Below are 19,611 nucleotides of genomic sequence, written 5' to 3'. Positions count from 1 at the left end.
GCGCCATGGTGGGTTTTTGCTTTTTTGGACATCCCATGACGTCCCGACCAACTTTGTCTTCTGTGCCGTAGTCCAATTCCTTCTACATTTGCCAAAAATATACTTCAACATAGAAAGTCAGGAGGTGCATCAACTTCAACGTAGATAAACATAGAAAAGGAAATATTTACAAAGTAACTTAGGAAATGACGGTTGGTCAATATGACACCTTATGTGCCTTGTAGCATAGCTCTAGTAAGACCCTTAGGCAATTTATTTTCTATATAATTTCTTGCCCTTAGAGGAACCTTGTAGGTTGGCTATGTCAACGTAATTTTTTATTTAATCCAAAAGACTTTGATCTTCCACTACATCACCTTGTCAATTTTCATTTTCTTTGTTTATCTTGCCTTTGGAGACACCTTTTAGGTTAGCTATGTCAATGTAATTTTTTATTTAATATCACTAAATCACCTTGAAATAATTTGATGCATTACATGAGAAAATATATATTTTGAAGAGGAGTCTAAAATTTTCATTTTCTATGTTTTCTTGGTCATGGAGGTTGGCTATGTCCATGTATCTTTTATTTTAATTTTTAGGTTGGCTACCATATCACCTTGTAATGGATTGATGCATTTCATGATTTTCTATGAAGAAATATAGATTTTGAAGAGGTAGATGAACGAATTTGACAACTTCGACCATTTTAATGTCTATTTTTGGCAAATGTAGGCCACGGCGCAGAAGGCAAAGTTGGTCGAGACGTCATGGAGTGTCCAAATGGCCAAATTCAAGCCATGGTGGATTTTTGCATTTTTGGACACCCCATGACGTCCCGACCAACTTTGTCTTCTGTGCCACAATCAAATTCCTTCTACATTTGCCAAAAATGGACATTGGAATGCTCGAAATTGTCAAAGTCCTTCATCTACCTGTTTGAAATCCATGTTTCTTCATAGAAAGTCATGGGATGCATCAACTTCAAGATAGAAAAACATAAAAAAGAAAATATTTACAAAGTAACTTAGCAAATGAAGATTGGTCAATATGACAACTTATGTGCCTTGTAGCACAAGTCTAGTAAGACCCTTAGGAAATTTATTTTCTATATAATTTCTTGCCCTTGGAGAAACCTTGTAGGTTGGCTATGTCAACGTAATTTTTTATTTAATCCAAAAGACTTTGATCTTCCACTACATCACCTTGTCAATTTTCATTTTCTTTGTTTGTCTTTCCTTTGGAGCCACCTTTTAGATTGGCTATGTCAATGTAATTTTTTATTTAATATCACTAAATCACCTTGAAATAATTTGATGCATTACATGAGAAAACATATATTTTGAAGAGGAATCTAAAATTTTCATTTTCTATGTTTTCTTGATCATGGAGGTTGGCTATGTCCATGTATCTTTTATTTTATTTTTTAGGTTAGCTACTATATCACCTTGTAAAGGATTGATGCATTTCATGATTTTCTATGAAGACATATAGATTTTGAAGGGGTACATGAACGAATTGACATCTTCGACCATTTCAATGTCCATTTTTGTAAATGTAAGAGAAATTTAAGTGCGGCACAAAAGGCAAAGTTAGTCAGGACATCATGGGGTGTCCAAAAATGTTGAAACCCACCATGACACGAATTTGGCCATTTGGACACCCTCCAAATGACCAAATTTGTGCCTCCTACATTTGCCAAAAATGGTCACCAATATGACCCAACTTGATCAAGAGTACTTTTTTGACTTAGAATATTCATAATATTTTTGTAAATTAATTTTTTTAAAAGATATATACAAGTAATAGAACTTAATTGTATGGAATATGAAGAGAGTAGTAAAATAGCTACAACTTTTGCGCTATAACTTCGATTACAAATATTTTTAGTTCGAGAGCATGAGTAGCTCTATGATATTTGATTGAAAAAATAGCTCTCCGATCCTATTTTTTCCCAAATGTTAAAATTCAATATAGAAGACCTTTAAAAATCAGTCACAAGTTGAGAAGGTCATAAATTTGTAATTACTTTAGAGACAAATGAAGGAAGAGGAAAAATTTTGCATATAAAAAGTTCACCTCTCTACACAACAAACTTGGAGGTGGTGTGTTCACAATACTCTACACTTCAGAGCAACATTACCTTATATTGCATTAATAACACATTCCAAATTTAACCATGATTGAATCAAAATTATTGCCTATGACATGGTATCTTGCATGAAAGTTAAGTGCCAAGATCTCTTGCAATTACCTGCAAGTGGTGTGATTGTGAGAGAGTGATGTCTATAACAAGAAGCTCAGACACAAGGGAACACCAATGCCGATCGGCGGGGCATGGTGAACTACCAATAGAGAATGGCAAACGAATTAGAGTAAGCCCCCACCATCGATTGAAAATTAGCCAACCAAAAATCTGGAATATGGCAAAAGTGTGAAACTGAGACTTTTTGTTAATAACAGCTGGTATCAGGCTGGTATCATGAACTCGTATAGGTGACCTATTTGCATATGCGAGATACTGAAATTTTCAAACAATTGTTTCATGATCTACATCGCTGCATTGGGCAATCGACATCTCCAGAGACTCATTCACTGTCTCTATTGTTGCTGTAGCGGAGACAGATTGATGAGGATAGATAGAGGAGAAAGATTGTGGAGGCTGTTGCTCGTTTTCAAGCTTTCCTCCTCCGGAAATTTGCTTCTGTTGATGATCTTCAAGCTTTGCAGCACCTTCTCCAAGAACCTGCTGCTGCTTTTGGTCTTCGTCTCGATGATGATAAGCATGAGTACCCTGCTGATCAGAGTAGCGTCCCTTGTACCTGTAATGGCGAGCCACAGTCACGAACATAAAGAAGTTGCAAAGCTGTAGCACGGCCAGAAGGTAGAAGAAGTAATCGAGGTGCCCTCGATTGAGGTTGTCTGCTAGCCAATCTTCATGCCCCGGACTGCCCGTGCATTTGTGCACCAGCTGCAGAATAACCGTGCCAGCGTAGCTGCCTATACCAGTGCTGCACCAGAAGACTGCTCCGGCCATGCTACGCATGGTGCCGGGAAGCTGGTCGTAAAGAAACTCCAACTGACCCACGGAGTGAAACGACTCACCCAAACCATAGAGGCAGTATTGAGGAACGAGCCAGAAGACGGAAATCGGAATGGGTTGCTGAGGTTTGTCGGTGAAACCATACTTGCGAGCAAAGTGCCTGCGTCTGGATTCCACTACTCCCGACACGATCAGTGCTAGCACCGATATGAAGAACCCGATGCCGATTCGTTGCAGCACTCTGATTCCGCCTGGATGACCCGTAATCCTGCGAGCTCTGGGTACGATAATCCTGTCGTAGATCGGCATCCAAATCAATAATGTAATCGAAGAAAAGACGCTCATCGATGCAGGGGGTATCTTGAAGGACGATCGGCCAATGTGCCGATCCATGGTTTTGGCTTGGGGTATGTTGAAGGCTCCGTGTTCGGAGAGCACCGTAACCGATAACACGTTCACCATCCATATAGGCGCTAGTCCTATTATGGCTTTGAGCTGCTCCACTTGATAGACTGTGCAAAGCCGAAAACGATTCTTGACGCTCCCATCTTCGTTGAAGTCCTCATTCGCTTCGATCGCTGCATGGTCCAGCCACCTAGTCGACAAAGAGGAAAATCACTGAATAATTCAGGGGCGCTATCCTTTTCTGTTGGCAAGGAACAGAGACGTAGCGTCTTCGCAGTCGACTTCTTTTGGTTCGTAAGAACGAGAACAGAACTTGGAACTCACTTCAGACGGTTTGCGTGAGGAAGAAGGTCCGCCGGCTTCGAATCATGCTCCTCGATTTTATGCTGACCACCTTGGTGAAGCTTGCTTCTATCAAGAGGCAAAGGTCGGTTTCTCTTGTGCAATGCTGCGACAATCACTTGTGCGAAGCCCGTGAAGGGGCTGCCGGTGGGAGAAACAAAACGAAAGCGCCGGCTTCCGAGCAAGAGGAGGACTAAGGCGATTACAACGCAGGCACCGGGCACTCCGAATCCCCAGACCCAGCCAGCGTTGTCTTGTACATACACAAGCACCGTAGCACCCGTTAGGACAGCGACATAGAGAAAGAAGAAGTACCAGTTGAAGAAGCTTTGCGTCTGCTTCTTGTTGTCGCTTAACTGATCAGTTCCGAAGGCGTATATGCAGGGACGAAGCCCGCCTGCAGCAAAAATTGTGAAGGTGAGGGCGAGGACGAGGAAGGCGAACTGCCCGCGGGATGCCCGTTGATGAGCGGGGGGTTGGAGCGAAGGGCAAGCAGCAGTCAAGATGAGGAGAATCGATGCCTGCAAAGGTGAGGTGATGATCAATTCAAAAATTCCTCGTGATATACATTCTTACAGAAATCAGGCTTGGGATGCTTGAATTCTGATCCAATGTTCGCGACGACAGGACAAGGAATGACGCTCTGTAACTGACCAGCAAGTTAGAAAGGGATCCAAAGACGATCGTCGTGAAGCGCCCTAGGTAAGCATCGGACAGGAAGGCACCAAGCAAAGGACTGAGGCTAGCGGTGCCGGAGACGATGCTGATCAAGGAGGCAGCTGAAACCTGGCTCATGTGGTATTTACCCATGAGGTAGGAGATGAAGTTGAGGGAGAAACCGACAGTGGCGAGTCTCTCGGCCAGCTCGCTGACTGCAGAGCGACCTTGAATGTGAGTGATCATGTTCCATGCAACGGAAGGAGCTACAAAGCAAAGATATGAACGAAAACAGAACGACGAGCAAGCTGAAGAATTAGTTACGTAGAATGTAAGGCATGTTTCTCCATCCTCCGAGATGCTGTTGGCGCTGCTGCTGAGCAGCTTGAGAGTGAAGATGACCATCCCCAGATTCTGCATCTAAGCTTTGGCGAGCGGAGCTTAGATTGCAGGCCATGGAGCTCAAACAGCCGCAGCTGATACTCCTCTCCATCGCCAAAATCGCATGAACAAGATATCGAGAGCTAGGCCATCCTTCCTTCAGTCGATCTTCACGCCTTCTACCTAGCTCAGATTCGGGATTAAGGACTTGAAGAGCTCATCGAGCTCTCACTGATCAGTTACGTGATCTCTCTCATCGATCAGCTCATCTCTCTCTCTCTCTCTCTCTCTCTCACACACACACACACACACTGTACATACACAGACACACACACACACATCATTCCCTCATCATCGACTTGCTCATCAAAAGCAGCACCATCCTCCAAGGATATAGATTTGCAGAGCTTTTAAAATCCCTCTGATCAGCAACGTGATCTCTCAGATTGATGCTCATCTCTCTCTTCGATCTCTTGTACAGATGCGCATCTCAGTCGCCATCGCTCCGACCTCTCATCGACTTTCTCACCACCCCCCATTGCTCCTTTCCTTCCAGTTGCCCGCCCAACAATCTTTTATCATCCTCCCCTTCCCTGCATCCCTCGCTCAGTTCGGGATTAAAGACTCGTTGCAAAACTCTGGCACCTCCTCCCGAAGTAATTCTGCGATCCCAGTGTCCCGCTTATCTGCAGCTACATGATCAGCTACGTGATCTCTATGATCGATCAGCTCATCTCTCAGTACAGATGCTCATCACAGTCGCCATTGCTCCCTCATCGACCTCTCGTCAACTTTTGCCCACTCAACAAACACATATTTATCATCCTCCCTGCATCCGCCGCTGTCTAATAGTACTCTAATCTACAGCAATCGTCGCTCTGCACACCGTCCTGTAAAAGCAGTCGTTCCTTCCCGGCATAGCAGCGTGCTAATATATAGAATATGCACATTGCACGCCTCTCAGTCCGCCTTGAAAATGCTTGTCAGGTGAGCAGTTACTGTCAGCTACCTGCCACAAGGAATGCATTTCATTCCATAATAAACTATTATTGGCCCCCCATCCAACAATATTGCCTCAATTTCTCATAATAAACTCATCCTTTCCGAATCCAATCAAGATTCAATACTATTTGCTAACCATGGCAACACTAGACCCCCTCGAAAACAAAGCCGGAGGAAGTACGATCCACATTGGGAATCTAGTTATTTCCCACTACGACTTAAGAACGATACCTTTAATGGAAGTGTGCATCCAACTTCCAAGATTCACATTTAAGTGCGTCTAGTTTCATTGTCAAACTAGCTAAAAATGACTTGTAATCAATAATTTTTTTCTCAAGATAGGTATATCAAAGATAACATTAGTTTTTTCAAGTCCTTACATTGGCTGAAGTGAGGGTTTTATCACCTTTTCTTGTGTGTCTATCTAAATTACCAATTATTGTAACTTTGCCTAGAGAATAATGTAGTGTAAATGTAAAGGTAATATACTCCTCAAGAGAAGTTTAAAGGTCATGAAAGGGTTATACATGATAATATGGGTTACATAAGATATATTCCTACACTTTTACAGTAATATAAGAGCATTCGGTGAGATACGGAAAGTTTGAACATCGCATAAGCTCCATTGTATCAAATTACGAGCTTTTTAACCCTATTTTAATGGTCAAAAAATGATGACTCATGAATTAATGTTATATAAAACAAAAGTTCAAGGTTTAAACGTTGGTTATGAGTATAAAATGTAGGTTTTATAGATATACAACTTTGAGTACGCTATAGTCAATGATGACATACACATTTATTCAATTTTAAAGAGCATAAGATAATTTTTAAAACTGAAACACTACAAGACATAGGCCATTTTCCGACGAAAATACTGACGCTTTTTACATTAAAAAAAAAAAATTTCACGAGTGCAAACATCACTATAAGTGTCACTAAAAGCATCGGAAAAGGACCATCGCTATATAGCGACACTGGCAAACATCGCTATATAGCGACGATAACAAACGTCGCTATATAGCGACACTATTAATCGTCACTATATAGCGACACTGGTAAACGTCGCTATATAGCGACAATTAACAGAACTAAAAAAAAAGGGTTAGTGGGACTAAACAGGGCTTCCTATGGCCTGTTTAGCCCCACTAATCCTTTTTTTTTTTTGTAATTACAAAACAAAATTTTTTTATAACAAAATTTTCCTTACGAAAAGGGTGATACAAAATCGCTGTTATGAAATGATAAGCAACAAAAGCATATACATGTCGGACATCTACAACATTGTTTGTAATAAAATTACCCTTTCGAAAGGGCGATACAAAATTGCTCAAACGAGCAGATATACAAAATGACATACAAGGCGAAGAAAATGCCATTACCACTACTACTCATCCGAATTTGAATCATCCTCGTCTTGTTGGCCTGTTCCTTGGTCCTCATCACCTACGTCTTTTTTCTCGTCCTCGTCACCTGCGTCTGATCCTTGGCCCTATTGATCGCTCGCCTCCGATGATGGGACGCTTGAGCTTTGACCCTAAGAGTAAACCATATAAATCAAAAATTAGATTGGAACTTAAACTAAAAAGTGAGATTACAAGTAGGAGTAAACTTATACCGTGCGAGCAGCCACCTCAGCCCAATCGACCATCGCTCCCATTGCCTCTTGCTCAATGAACCACGGCTTTGTTCCTATCCAAAACGCGCGTCGTGTCTCTGCATCTGTAGGAAGACGACCCATCGCAACTTGCTGTGGATCCAATTTACGAGAGTTAGAGTTAGCTAAAGTGCATGTAATATGTAGTAAAACAAATAGAACAATACATTAAATGAGAAGAAGTAGACTTACCACGGTTGCCTCGAATGCATACCGTCTGCCTACACCAAAGTGTGAAGTACCTACGACATCTAGTCGTCTCTTCGCAGCCCTCCTCTGACCCTCGAATAATGCAGGATGGTCCTATGTTGCTTCTTGAAGTACTTCCAATCAGCTTTGTCTGCCCAGCTGGGTTTAGCCAACCCCTTTGTGATGGAAGTACACAAGGTTGATCTACGATGCTTCAAGACCAAACCCATGCGCTCTCGCATATAATCCTCATTAAACTCCACATTTGGCGGATTAGGGTATCTTTGTTTTAACTCATCGATGACCGCCTGCTTCTTTTGGACATCTTGATACCGCCAATCGATATTTATGCCGCTCTTGAAGTGATGACTCATCAACCTCCTCATGGTGGCCATCACTGCTTTGCCCTTTCTATCTTCTATTATCTCTCCGGCAGCTATGATTTGATAGGAGAGATCCCCTGATGAGTAAGGAGGACTGACGGTAGCAGAGTCAGAAGAAGTGGAAGCTACGCGAGCACTTCTGAAGCCAGGAGTAGCAATGGGAGTAGGAGAGGGAAAGGGACCTGACTGATACTGTTTCTCCGGACCAAGTGGAGACCTATAGGAGCGTGAGTGTGCTGACTTGTCTACATCTCCCGAGTAAGGACAACATGAGCCGCCCTTCCTACTCTTCCTTCCCTTACGAGAGGCATGCGCAGGTGATGACCCCGCAGTCGAAGGGGCACGAGGGGACGGCTGGGCAGTACGTCCACCTGTCGGTGTAGGGGAGGGAATTGCTGAGGTCCTCTGAGATAGCAGAGAGAAGAATCTCACTGCCTCCTCATCGCTCATCTGGGCTACAAACTCGTCGAGACTCCCGACAAAGCCATGCATGACTAGCAAAGGAGTTCCCCGAGGGGTAGTCGCAGTGCTACGTGGAAGAGGAGTCGGACCAGGGGTAGTCGTAGTGCTAGGTCCGAGAGGAGTCGGACGAGGGGTAGTCCTCGGGGTAGTCGCCTGAGAGGAATCAAAGTCCTCTGGAGCATAAAGATCATGAGCTCTTCTCCTACGAGGCTATCCATACTCATCGGATGAGCGACGTGATCCCATGTCTAACATAGACACAAACACAAAAACAAAAAACAAAAAAGCAAACATAAGCATAGGCATAGGCATAGGCATAGGCATAGGGAAAGGAAAGAAGAGGGAAAGGAAAGAGGGAAAGAAGAGGGAAATGAAAGAAGGGGGAAATAGAGAAGAGGGAAAGGAAAGAAGAGGGAAAGGAAAGAAGGGGGAAATAGAGAAGGGGGAAAGAGAGAAGCATAAGCATGAGCATAAGCTCATGCTCATGCATGAGCATGAGCATGAGCTTATGAGGAAATAGAGAATGAGAGAAGGGGAAAATAGAGAATGGGGAAAGAGAGAAGCATAAGCATGAGCTTATGCGGAAATAGAGAATGAGCTTATGCGGAAATAGAGAATGAGAGAAGCATAAGCATGAGCTTATGCGGAAATAGAGAATGAGAGAAGGGGGAAATAGAGAAGGGGGAAAGAGAGAAGCATAAGTATGAGCATAAGCTCATGCTCATGCATGAGCATAAGCATGAGCTTATGCTTAAGCATAAGCTCATGCTTATGCTTATGCATGAGCATGAGCTTATGGCTTATGCATGAGCATGAGCTTATGCAAAAATAGATAATGAGAGAAGGGGGAAAATTGAGAAGGGGGAAAGAGAGAAGCATAAGCATGAGCTTATGCTTATGCTTATGCTTCTCTTATTCTCTATTTCCACATAAGCTCATGCATAAGCATAAGCATAAGCATAAGCATGAGCTTATGCTTATGCTTATGCTTCTCTCATTCTCTATTTCCACATAAGCTCATGCATAAGCAAGCATGAGCTTATGTGGAAATAGAGAATGAGAGAAGCATAAGCTTATGCATGAGCTTATGCGGAAATAGAGAATGACTCTCATTCTCTATTTCCGCATAAGCTCATTCTCTATTTCCGCATAAGCTCATGCTTATGCTTATGCATGAGCTTATGCGGAAATAGAGAATGAGAGAAGCATAAGCATGCTTATGCATGAGCTTATGCAGAAATAGAGAATGAGAGAAGCATAAGCATGCTTATGCATGAGCTTATGCGGAAATAGAGAATGAGAGAAGCATAAGCATGAGCTTATGCTTCTCTCATTCTCTATTTCCGCATAAGCTCATGCATAAGCATAAGCTTATGCAGAAATAAAGAATGAGAGAAGGGGGAAATAGAGAAGGGGGAAAGAGAGAAGCATAAGCATGAGCTTATGCGGAAATAGAGAATGAGAGAAGGGGGAAATAGAGAAGGGGGAAAGAGAGAAGCATAAGCATGAGCATAAGCTATTTGTAGCTACATGCAAACACATCCTTATATTACAAGAACAGAGTTTCAATGGCTTGAAGGTAACCATCCAACAAGTAAATACTTACCACCATTATTTGTGGTTGAAAGAGAGAAGCATAAGCATGAGCATAAGCATGAGCTTATGCTTATGCTTATGCTTCTCTCATTCTCTATTTCCACATAAGCTCATGCATAAGCATAAGCATGAGCTTATGTGGAAATAGAGAATGAGAGAAGCATAAGCTTATGCATGAGCTTATGCGGAAATAGAGAATGACTCTCATTCTCTATTTCCGCATAAGCTCATTCTCTATTTCTGCATGAGCTTATGCGGAAATAGAGAATGAGAGAAGCATAAGCATGCTTATGCATGAGCTTATGCAGAAATAGAGAATGAGAGAAGCATAAGCATGCTTATGCATGAGCTTATGCGGAAATAGAGAATGAGAGAAGCATAAGCATGAGCTTATGCTTCTCTCATTCTCTATTTCCGCATAAGCTCATGCATAAGCATAAGCTTATGCAGAAATAAAGAATGAGAGAAGGGGGAAATAGAGAAGGGGGAAAGAGAGAAGCATAAGCATGAGCTTATGCGGAAATAGAGAATGAGAGAAGGGGGAAATAGAGAAGGGGGAAAGAGAGAAGCATAAGCATGATCATAAGCTATTTGTAGCTACATGCAAACACATCCTTATATTACAAGAACAGAGTTTCAATGGCTTGAAGGTAACCATCCAACAAGTAAATACTTACCACCATTATTTGTGGTTGTTCTGTTGTGCCTAAATTTAGCTCTTGAGTTGGCTCAAGAACTAGATGATCTATTCCAAGTCGAGTAATTATGAGATTTATTCTACTATCTCATGTTCCCCAATTACATCTTCAGTGAAATGATCAGGAAACAAGTATTGTTGTCCTACCAACTTCCCTCTTTTTAACTTCTAATTGAGTTACGCTACCACTTGAATATGTCGATCTCTCTTAGATGCAATATTTTCATTTCCATCAACTGAGTTTCAACATCTTGTGGAAAGTGATCTTCCACATTTAAATCCTTGGGGTAATAGCTACTTGCTACCTTAGATTTTTAGGAATTTGGACCTCCATTTCTCTAATCTTGATGCTCATTACCTTGGTACCCCAATCATGCAAAACCTTAGCACTTTTCACCCAGGTCTACCCAACAAAGATGGATAGGCAATTTCTTCCATGGGATAACCATCAATTTGATTGTAAAATGATTTCATCAATAATAATTACCACATTTGGGAGCATACCAATTAGCTTGACTGATCTTTGATTAGCCATACAAACTCAAATGGAGAGGGCTTAAAATTTTTAGGCTTTAGATGCTTCATGCTAGTGTCCAAGACAATATTAATTGTATACCTTGCATCCACGATCACATCAAATACATTCTACTTTTTTATCTTGAATAGTGATAAGAGGGACTACTTCATCCACTATTGGTGTGTTAATGATATGGCCACAAGAGAGTTGCATTCCTTTGATAGGATTATCTTCTACTCAGATCAATTTGAAGCAATTCCACAATTGTTAAGCTAACCTTCATATCTCGAAGGTCTCCCATGCTTTAACCACTTCTGGGCTCGAATTTTTAGTGGCATTCAACTCAAATTGAGATTTTCTTGTGGAAGCTTTGCTACAGTTTGGTACTACGGTCTTAGAAACTTCAGTGGGGAAATCAACTATAGATGCTTTCCCCTTCAAGTCCATTGTAATTTTAGATGCAACCTGCTTCTTTGTCTTCCCAATCAACATCTTTGGTTGTTGGTTCCTGTTCTACGCCAATGACCTTGCGATGGGGTAACTACAATAACATCTACCAAGTAAGACACTTCTATCAAAATAGCTATGCACTCAAGATCAACTTCCTTATGTCTAGCATTGTTTTCAAGAAATTTGAGATGCTCTTGCCACAATTTGTATTCATATTTCAAATGGTTCTCACCACAAAAATAGCATCGAATTCGTGATGATACTTGGTTCTTGCTTTTGTCATTTTTCTCTTTGCCTTTTCCTTGCTTGAGCTTCACAGGGCATCCATCTTTAGGCTTGGCTTTTTATGACACTTGATGCACATCCATAGTATAATTCTTATTATACCAATAGTCAAAATAATCATGACCAAATTTGTTGCAGATGTTGCAATGCTTGGTGCAATAGTCGTCTTTAGTGTGTCCTTGACTAGAGCACTTATTGCACTACTTTTCATTTGAACCAAGCTTACCACGATAACCCAACTAGCTTAGAGGAAGTACCTACATCATCATACCCTTTGGCCTTTTTTTTGGTCTTCTTCTTTGGTAAGCCCACTCTTCTCTAGTACCACTGCTTGGTTTAGAAATTCTTTATAAGTCTTAGTTGGGTTGAAAATTTTAGGTGATCATAAATCGATCCGTGTGCAACCACTTGTAATCAGCCAAGCATGCAATGATCTATCATCTCGTGGTGTGCTCAACTAGTAATGAGGGCTTGCATTCTTAGAAAAAAGTCTTGGATGCCACTCATATTCTTTCTGCTTCAGATCACTGAGAACATCTTCCTCGTCGACTTTTTTGTCTAAACCTCTTGAGGAAGGCCTTAAACATCTACTACCAATTCACAAAGTAACTAATTGGAAATTGGTTAAACTAGGTTTGAGCTATCGTTGTCAAGGAAATAATCATATACTTCTTCATTATGGCACCTTTTATATGGCACGCCCACAGAAAACTCTGGACTGTACAAGTCTTTATCTTTAGCACACTTTAACTCTTGAAACTTTACTTTGACAGGCTAAGCAGCCCTCAAACAGCCTTGGCTCTAATAGTTGTTGGCTTAGGTACCCTATCTATTGAATCACAATCTATAGGATCAAGTGGCATGTTCCTTAATCAGTGATGACCAACAAGTATAGTAGGTCCACTTGGACCTCTTGCTTTAGTCCTTCATGCAGTCAGATATGGATTCTTCAAAAAAAAAGCTATCGATTGCAAGCATGCCTTCAAGGGTGTGGTGGATCAATGCAGACAATAGGTTAAACAAAAAGAACTACCAACATATAGTCCTCCTTTGTTGTGGCACTTTGTTTATGGCACACCCACAGAAAACTCTGCGTATGACTATACAAGTCTTTATCTTCAGCACACTTAAACTCTTGAAACTTGTCTTTGACAAGCTAAGCAGCCCTCAAGTAGTTTTGGCTTTAATAGCTATTGGCTTAGAAACCCTATCTATTGAATCACGATCCTTTGCCTTGGTCAATAGACCACCATATATAGTAGGTCCACTTGGACTTCTTCCTTTAGTCCTTCGTGCAGTTGAAGATGGACTCTTCAAAAAAATATGCTATCGATTGCAAGCATGCCTCCAAGGGCGTGGTGGATAATACAAACAATAGGTTAAATCCCAAATTACTACCAACATATAATCCTCCTTTGTTGTGGCACCTTATATATGGCACACCCACAAAAACTTTGCAAATGACTATACAAGTCTTTATCTTCGGCACCCTTAAACTCCTGAAACTTGACTTTGACAGGCTAAGCAGCCCTCGAGTAGCCTTGGCTTTAATAGCTATTGGCTCATGCACCTTGTCTATTGAATAAGGGTCTATAGGATCAAGTGGCCTCTGCCTTGGTCAGCGACCAATAGGTATAGTAGGTCTACTTGGTACTTGTTGCTTTAGTCCTTCGTGCAATCAAGGATGTCCGATGGACTCTTTTGAAAAAATGCTATCAATTGCAAGCATGCCTTCAAGGGCATGATGGATAGTTACAACAATAGGTTAAACTAAAAGAACTACCAACATTTTATATTATGCATCTTTTGGCAAGCATTGTAAAGCCTTTTGAATTAGTAGGTCTAGTATGTGTTGCTAGTATAGCTCTATAAACAAATGAAAGCATCCAACCACAGACTTGCACGGTAGTACAAAGAGCATGATCCTTGTAAGGACCAACCAGACAATATGTTGTAGTGCAACTCAATAGGTAGACAACATTGTTGCAATATAGCTCAATAGCTCCAAGTACTAGATGGAGATAACATTGTTGCAATGATGAGATACACACATGCACATAGAGGGCAAGAGAGAGAGAGCTACTATGAGACCAACAAGGGAGAGAATGTTGGGATGAGGCAACTCAATAGCCAAGCATAACATGTGGACAGTACCATTGTAATGCAAGGATGCACATGCACGTGCGTGCACACACACACACACACATAGAGAAAATAGTGGATGTGGAAGTTATGTCAGATGTTTGATGTGGGATGGACTTCTACGATGGTGGCTTATTTTTATTTTAGCTCATTTGAAAGTAACCTAATACTTTTCGTGCCACGATGGATACTTCTTGGGAGATTTTGGCAAGCATTTCAATGTGGCAATTTTGGAGATCCAAATGCACAGAGACCTTGGATTGCTCCCAAATCCACTGGAGTAGATGAGGGCTTTCTGGAGGGTACCCTTGTTCACTTTGGATTCACAGATTCAGAAATCAACAAATGGGTGTCAGCTCTCTTTAAATCAGCCCTTAGCCAAGTTCTTATTGGTGGACTCAGGGGAGACAGGTTTTAGATTACTAGATCAGTCTATTGGATACATTGGCTAGTATTTGGATAGATACTGTAAATGCCTTGATGGTCATTTGGATAAGCATGCAGGGGTCTTCCTAGGCAGCTTCAGCTAGGAGGATAGTTTTCCTCAAGGAGTGGAGTGGCTCCCCATTTTTCTTGGAGTCCATCACGGGGCTGAGGTTTTCTAGTGCTTTGTGGTGTTTTGTTTCTCATGCCTTGCATGATATATTTTTGCCGTGAGCTTCACTCTTGGGGTTTCTTTCATACGTAATAAAATTATTTTCTTTGAAAATAGGAAGTGAACCATTTACTATTGAAATTTCAATTTAGAAGGTGCTTCTACAAGTAGTCAAAAAGCAATGCCATAGAACAATGCTTTATAGTCCGCCCAACCACGTACTTGCCCTTGCGCAATCAATCATCATGACACTCTCTCCATCCTCTGCATGCATTCTAGAGTGAGAGTTTTACATGTGTGTGTGTGTGCGTGTGTGTGTGGTGTGTACGCGCATGTGCGTGTGCCCATGCATGTGTGTACCCATACCCACGTGCATGTGTGTGTAGAGCTTCGACAAGTCCTAGCAAGCATCACTTTTATTGAAGAGGAGAGTTTGCATACCTGCCACCATCCAATAAGAAAACATGGTAAAAATAAGCTTAACTTTGATGGAAGACAGGTGTCATAAACACCCCTCCCTTGTTATCGAGGTCACAATAAAATAGAAGCTTAACCACAAACTTGACCAACACGGTGTAGAGCTCTATGTGAGAAAAAAGTAAAAATTTAAAGTTGTGGATAGAAAAAAAAGGTAGGAAAAAGGGTTTATTTTGAAAATTATAGTGAAAATAGGAAGGAATTAAAGTACTGAGAAAAATAGAGAAAATTTAGGGTAATTTGGGAAGTATTAGGGTAATAGATGGTGGTACAGCATGTGGCACCTCAATAATTGAGTCACAAGCATCCAGATGCTCCATGTTTACGGTGTGAGCTCTTCACAATTTCTGAAACATATTTTTACAAATTACCCCAGGACGGAGGACAGAAAAGACTTTAGTCTAGTTTGATATGGAGAAAGTTTTATCTCCATTGAAGCTACAAACAAGATTCCTATAAAGACCAAGGATTTAATCATATAGATTACCATTTACTGAAATTTAGAAATAGACATCCAGTGGTCCCAATTCATGTCTATAGGAATATGACAATAATATGCTTAGTGAAAAAATCATCATACCTTTAGAATAAGAGACAACAAGGAAGTAGAGTATGATTTTCCTGAGTCTCCACCAAATCACATTTAACATCCAAGTGAATCCCTGATTATTTTCCATTTTCAGAATAAGAAAATTTCATTGATGTATATACCCACGAAAAAATGGTATATGTTTAAGAGGTATATTGGCATTATACTCACTATTACCATGCTATAAATGATGTAAAGTACTGAGTGCTCCACCCTATCATTAGTGTTAAAATTCATGTTATTTGAGATAGTCGTTACCTCTTACTGGCTCGAGTGCTCCAACTAAAGTTCGAAAATTTTGACCACCATCTAGCCCTTATAAAGCTTCACCAGGGCCCAAATAGTAATGATAACCGATGGTGGATTATTAGATTATGGGATCATATACAACCATAAAAGAGTAACATATAGATTTGAAAAGGAGCTCTTATCGGTCTCTAGATTACCTCTTATAGTCAACAGTTGTGTTGATAAGCATGCGTAGATCGTCATATCCTAGATCGTAGATCGTGATAACTGGCCTTGGTAGCGCAGATCATCATATGTTGGAGCATTGATTGGGCACAAAGTAGTTGGTTGTGATTGCATACTCCCCGTGACTCTAAAGCGTAACTATGTAGATGTTTGGAGTATCTTTGTGCACCCAGCTTTCACGTAGAAGACTCCGTTAGCCAATACATGAAGTATCTATGTAGCTATCAAGATTAAGTGATCATGCATAGCTTTACAAGTTAGACTGCCACTACGAATACTTGTTCGTGGTATGGCTTTATTTGGGTGTCAATCAATGTATACCTGGCTTGCTTCCGTTGTAGAAACTTTTCGTCAATAGTGAGTGGTCTTCAAGCCTTTAGCTATGCCGTGGGATCCTTCCTTGCCTTTGGAATAAACTGGTGCAAAATCGGTTCAAGGCAAGTTATGCTCAATACCAAATAAGTCTACGGGCAATATAACTACTGACTGAGATCAATGAGTGTATAAGAGCCGTGTCTCATCCCTGGACTGAGCATTGATTAGAGTCTCCTTATGGTCATAAGAGCTACGATGTCTTGTGGATGTCTATACCAGTAGCTTCTTTCCTTTACAAGGAGTCCACATAGCTTGCCTCTCTCGCTATCAATCTTGCAAAGGGATGGACAAGAGTATTGGTGGTAGTATAGTTCAGAAGCTATCGTATGAGCGAGAGAAAAAGAAAGAGAAAGAGAAACGACCAAGCACCATGCATTAACTTTGGGAATCGAAGCTACGTTTTGAATCGCAATGGTTTGAGTGGGAGGCCTTATATAGCCATCAACATATTCAGTCCAACCCAGTCGGTCTATATTCATGCAACGTTTCACCTTATATGTGCATTTCCATGCAGAATCCCATGGGTAATTAAAAAACAATATTCCTTAATAGCAATTCCTCACAGATTAGCAGATGTTTGAACAAAAAAGGTCATGGTCTAGCTTTTATGGTAAGTCCAAGATTTACTACTTCTAAAAAAGTACACACACACTCTGTGTGTGTGTGTGTGTGTGTGTGTGTGTGTGTGTGCACACCCAACCGTCCGCCCGCACAATCACAAACCCATGCCCTACGAGGGTCACCAAGTCCCCTCGTAAGGAGGGGATCATGATGCCCACCTTTAGAACTGAAAGACAACTGAACAAGCCTAGTTTAGATCATGAGTGTTTGATCAATGTTTCAAGAACACCATTTTATGAGAAAGTCAATTATAATCCCTAATCAAATTTTGAATTTAAAAAGTAGAATATATACAAATTTTATTAGATCCTCAGTCATGATCAAAATGCCATGGAAATCTCCCTTGAGAAAGTTACAAACGAGGGTCGCCATGCTCCTCGTAGAGAGGGGTCATGGTCTCCACCTTTTGAAGAGAAAGAACTTAGACAAATAATAGTTTAAGAGCATCGTTTTGAGTGACATCAAATAATTTTTATTAGATCACAAGAATTGATTGAAGTCCCAGGAAAATCACTGTTAAGGAAGTTAGAAACAACCCTCCTAAGTCTCAAGCTATTACAACCATTTTCAAAAAAGTATCTGAAAAGTTTACGAATAAAATAAGCCGCCTATTTTTCATTGTTGCAAATGTAAATGACAGGCATAATCTGAGAGCATATAGCCATATAGCAAAGTTTAGATGGTCTATTGCTATCCGCCTTGATGAATCTTGAAACCTTAAAAGGGAGGGAATCCCTTTTGTCATATTTTAAGATGACGAAGGCTCCATCATGTACTGATGTGATAATGACCTCTATGCTAAGAAACTTAGCGTTAGTTCCAATTATACAACCATTCTCCAATCGGCAGTATATTGACTAGGCAAATGTCATCAATGTATCTAAAAGGATATTAAAACCATTTCAAAATATTCCATCTGCCTTGTCTAGCCAAATTGATGCAGAATTTGTATTCAAAGTAAAATAGGTAAAGATTGCACCAAATGGGTAAGCAAGATAAGCCCATAGGAATTCCCTTCTTTTGCCTCCAGGTTATGTTGTTAAGTTGAACGTACATGTTGGAAATGAGCCATGAATTAATTTTAATGACCGCCTCCATATCATAGTTTAGCTCAAATCCACCTATCAAATTCCATATACCTTCAATTGGAAAGTGAGGCTTTTTTCAAAAAGAGATAAAGTTGAAGCTACTATCCTTGAATGTCATAATGATTACCTCCCTTATGATGTTAACTAGACCAAGTTCGCCTTCTAGAGGAATGTTTTCATAGCATTGTGCTATGTCAGTTGAAAAAATACTAAATATTTTGTGGGGAAGATTTAGAGTATAGTCATAGAGGGATTCAATCCCCCACCAACAAGAACAATTTACTCCACCTCTGAGAAAGAGCTCATGTTGCGTTTTAGCGCATTTACTTTTTAGTTGTGAAACGCATGTTTTTAATATGCATGTATTGATAAGTCCAATTTCATCATAAATGCAACCAGCAGCATTGGTAATCCATCTAAAGGTGTTCTTATGGGCTTTGTATATACCCATAATAAATGGTAATTTAGTGGATAGAGGTGTTATAGAAAATGCTTGGAGTTTGGTTTCAATTTTCACTTCAATATTTAATTTATTTTCTAACTCAAAATCTCCATCATTAAGTCTTTCGAAGGCCGAGTCATGAGCAAATTTCCGACATACCAATGCAATGTTATTAGAAGCCTTGTCAATACCATGCATGAAAAAATGGTCTTTGAGAGTTCTAAGATTTTCCCAAAAATATTTATCACCCCATACATCTTTCATAAATTTCTTATGGTTGGGTAACTTTCTGTATTGGTTCCATAGACAATCATAACAGAATTTTTTGAACAATTTTAAAGTAGCCCGTAGGGAGATGCCAAGTATGTGGCACAAATTTTTCCAGGCTTGTTCAAGTGCTTTATGAGCATCACGTATACAAGGCCTTTTAACCAGTATGTGGTTAAGTCCTTTTTTGAGCTCATGTCTTAACGGTTCGTAATCAACTATACTCAAATCACAAGTAACCACATGATTCCATTTTTTATCGATAAATTTACTAAATTTATGGCATGAGCATTGTAACTCAGTATTATCGCAAAATGTATCTTTTGGAGAATAAATGTACCCTAGTAGATTTTTGTGGAGTTTCCAAGTTAACAAGATTTCATCAAAGATAGTATTTTCCACTATCACTTCGCAAAAATTACATGCATTTAGAAAAAATTCTCTCAAAATTATGCCTTCAAGCAATGGGTTATCAAAAAGAACATGGATGAAGTGT

At 40.4% G+C, this 19,611-nt stretch overlaps 1 protein-coding gene across 1 annotated transcript; it reads right to left on the bottom strand.

Moving 5' to 3' along the window:
• Window positions 1-2,453: 2,453 nt before the first annotated feature.
• LOC147888139 (protein NRT1/ PTR FAMILY 8.1-like) lies at window positions 2,454-5,228 on the bottom strand. The gene is made up of 4 exons (XM_087393806.1): window positions 4,751-5,228; window positions 4,424-4,641; window positions 3,752-4,290; window positions 2,454-3,617 (listed from the first exon to the last, which is right to left on the bottom strand). Exons 1-4 carry the CDS (start codon window positions 4,917-4,919, stop codon window positions 2,510-2,512), a joined length of 2,034 nt encoding a protein of 677 aa, XP_087249932.1. The 5' UTR covers window positions 4,920-5,228; the 3' UTR covers window positions 2,454-2,509.
• Window positions 5,229-19,611: the final 14,383 nt, after the last annotated feature.

Source organism: Dipteris shenzhenensis, chromosome 22, assembly GCF_047967505.1.
Source record: "Dipteris shenzhenensis isolate YYH24624 ecotype China chromosome 22, Dip_SZ_1.0, whole genome shotgun sequence".
NCBI lineage: Eukaryota > Viridiplantae > Streptophyta > Polypodiopsida > Gleicheniales > Dipteridaceae > Dipteris > Dipteris shenzhenensis.
The sequence above is the reverse complement of the archived record's forward strand: the minus strand, read 5'-3'. Positions and strand labels throughout refer to the sequence as shown.

Excerpts from the sequence above, each read along its gene's own strand:
- LOC147888139 (XM_087393806.1), bottom strand. The coding sequence starts at position 4,919 with ATGGAGAGGAGTATCAGCTGCGGCTGTTTGAGCTCCATGGCCTGCAAT. Across the intron at positions 4,642-4,750 it reads AAACATGCCTTACATTCTAC|TCAGCGAGCTGGCCGAGAGA; the intron begins GTAACTAATTCT and ends GTCGCTCTGCAG. Across the intron at positions 4,291-4,423 it reads GATCCCTTTCTAACTTGCTG|GCATCGATTCTCCTCATCTT; the intron begins GTCAGTTACAGA and ends TCACCTTTGCAG.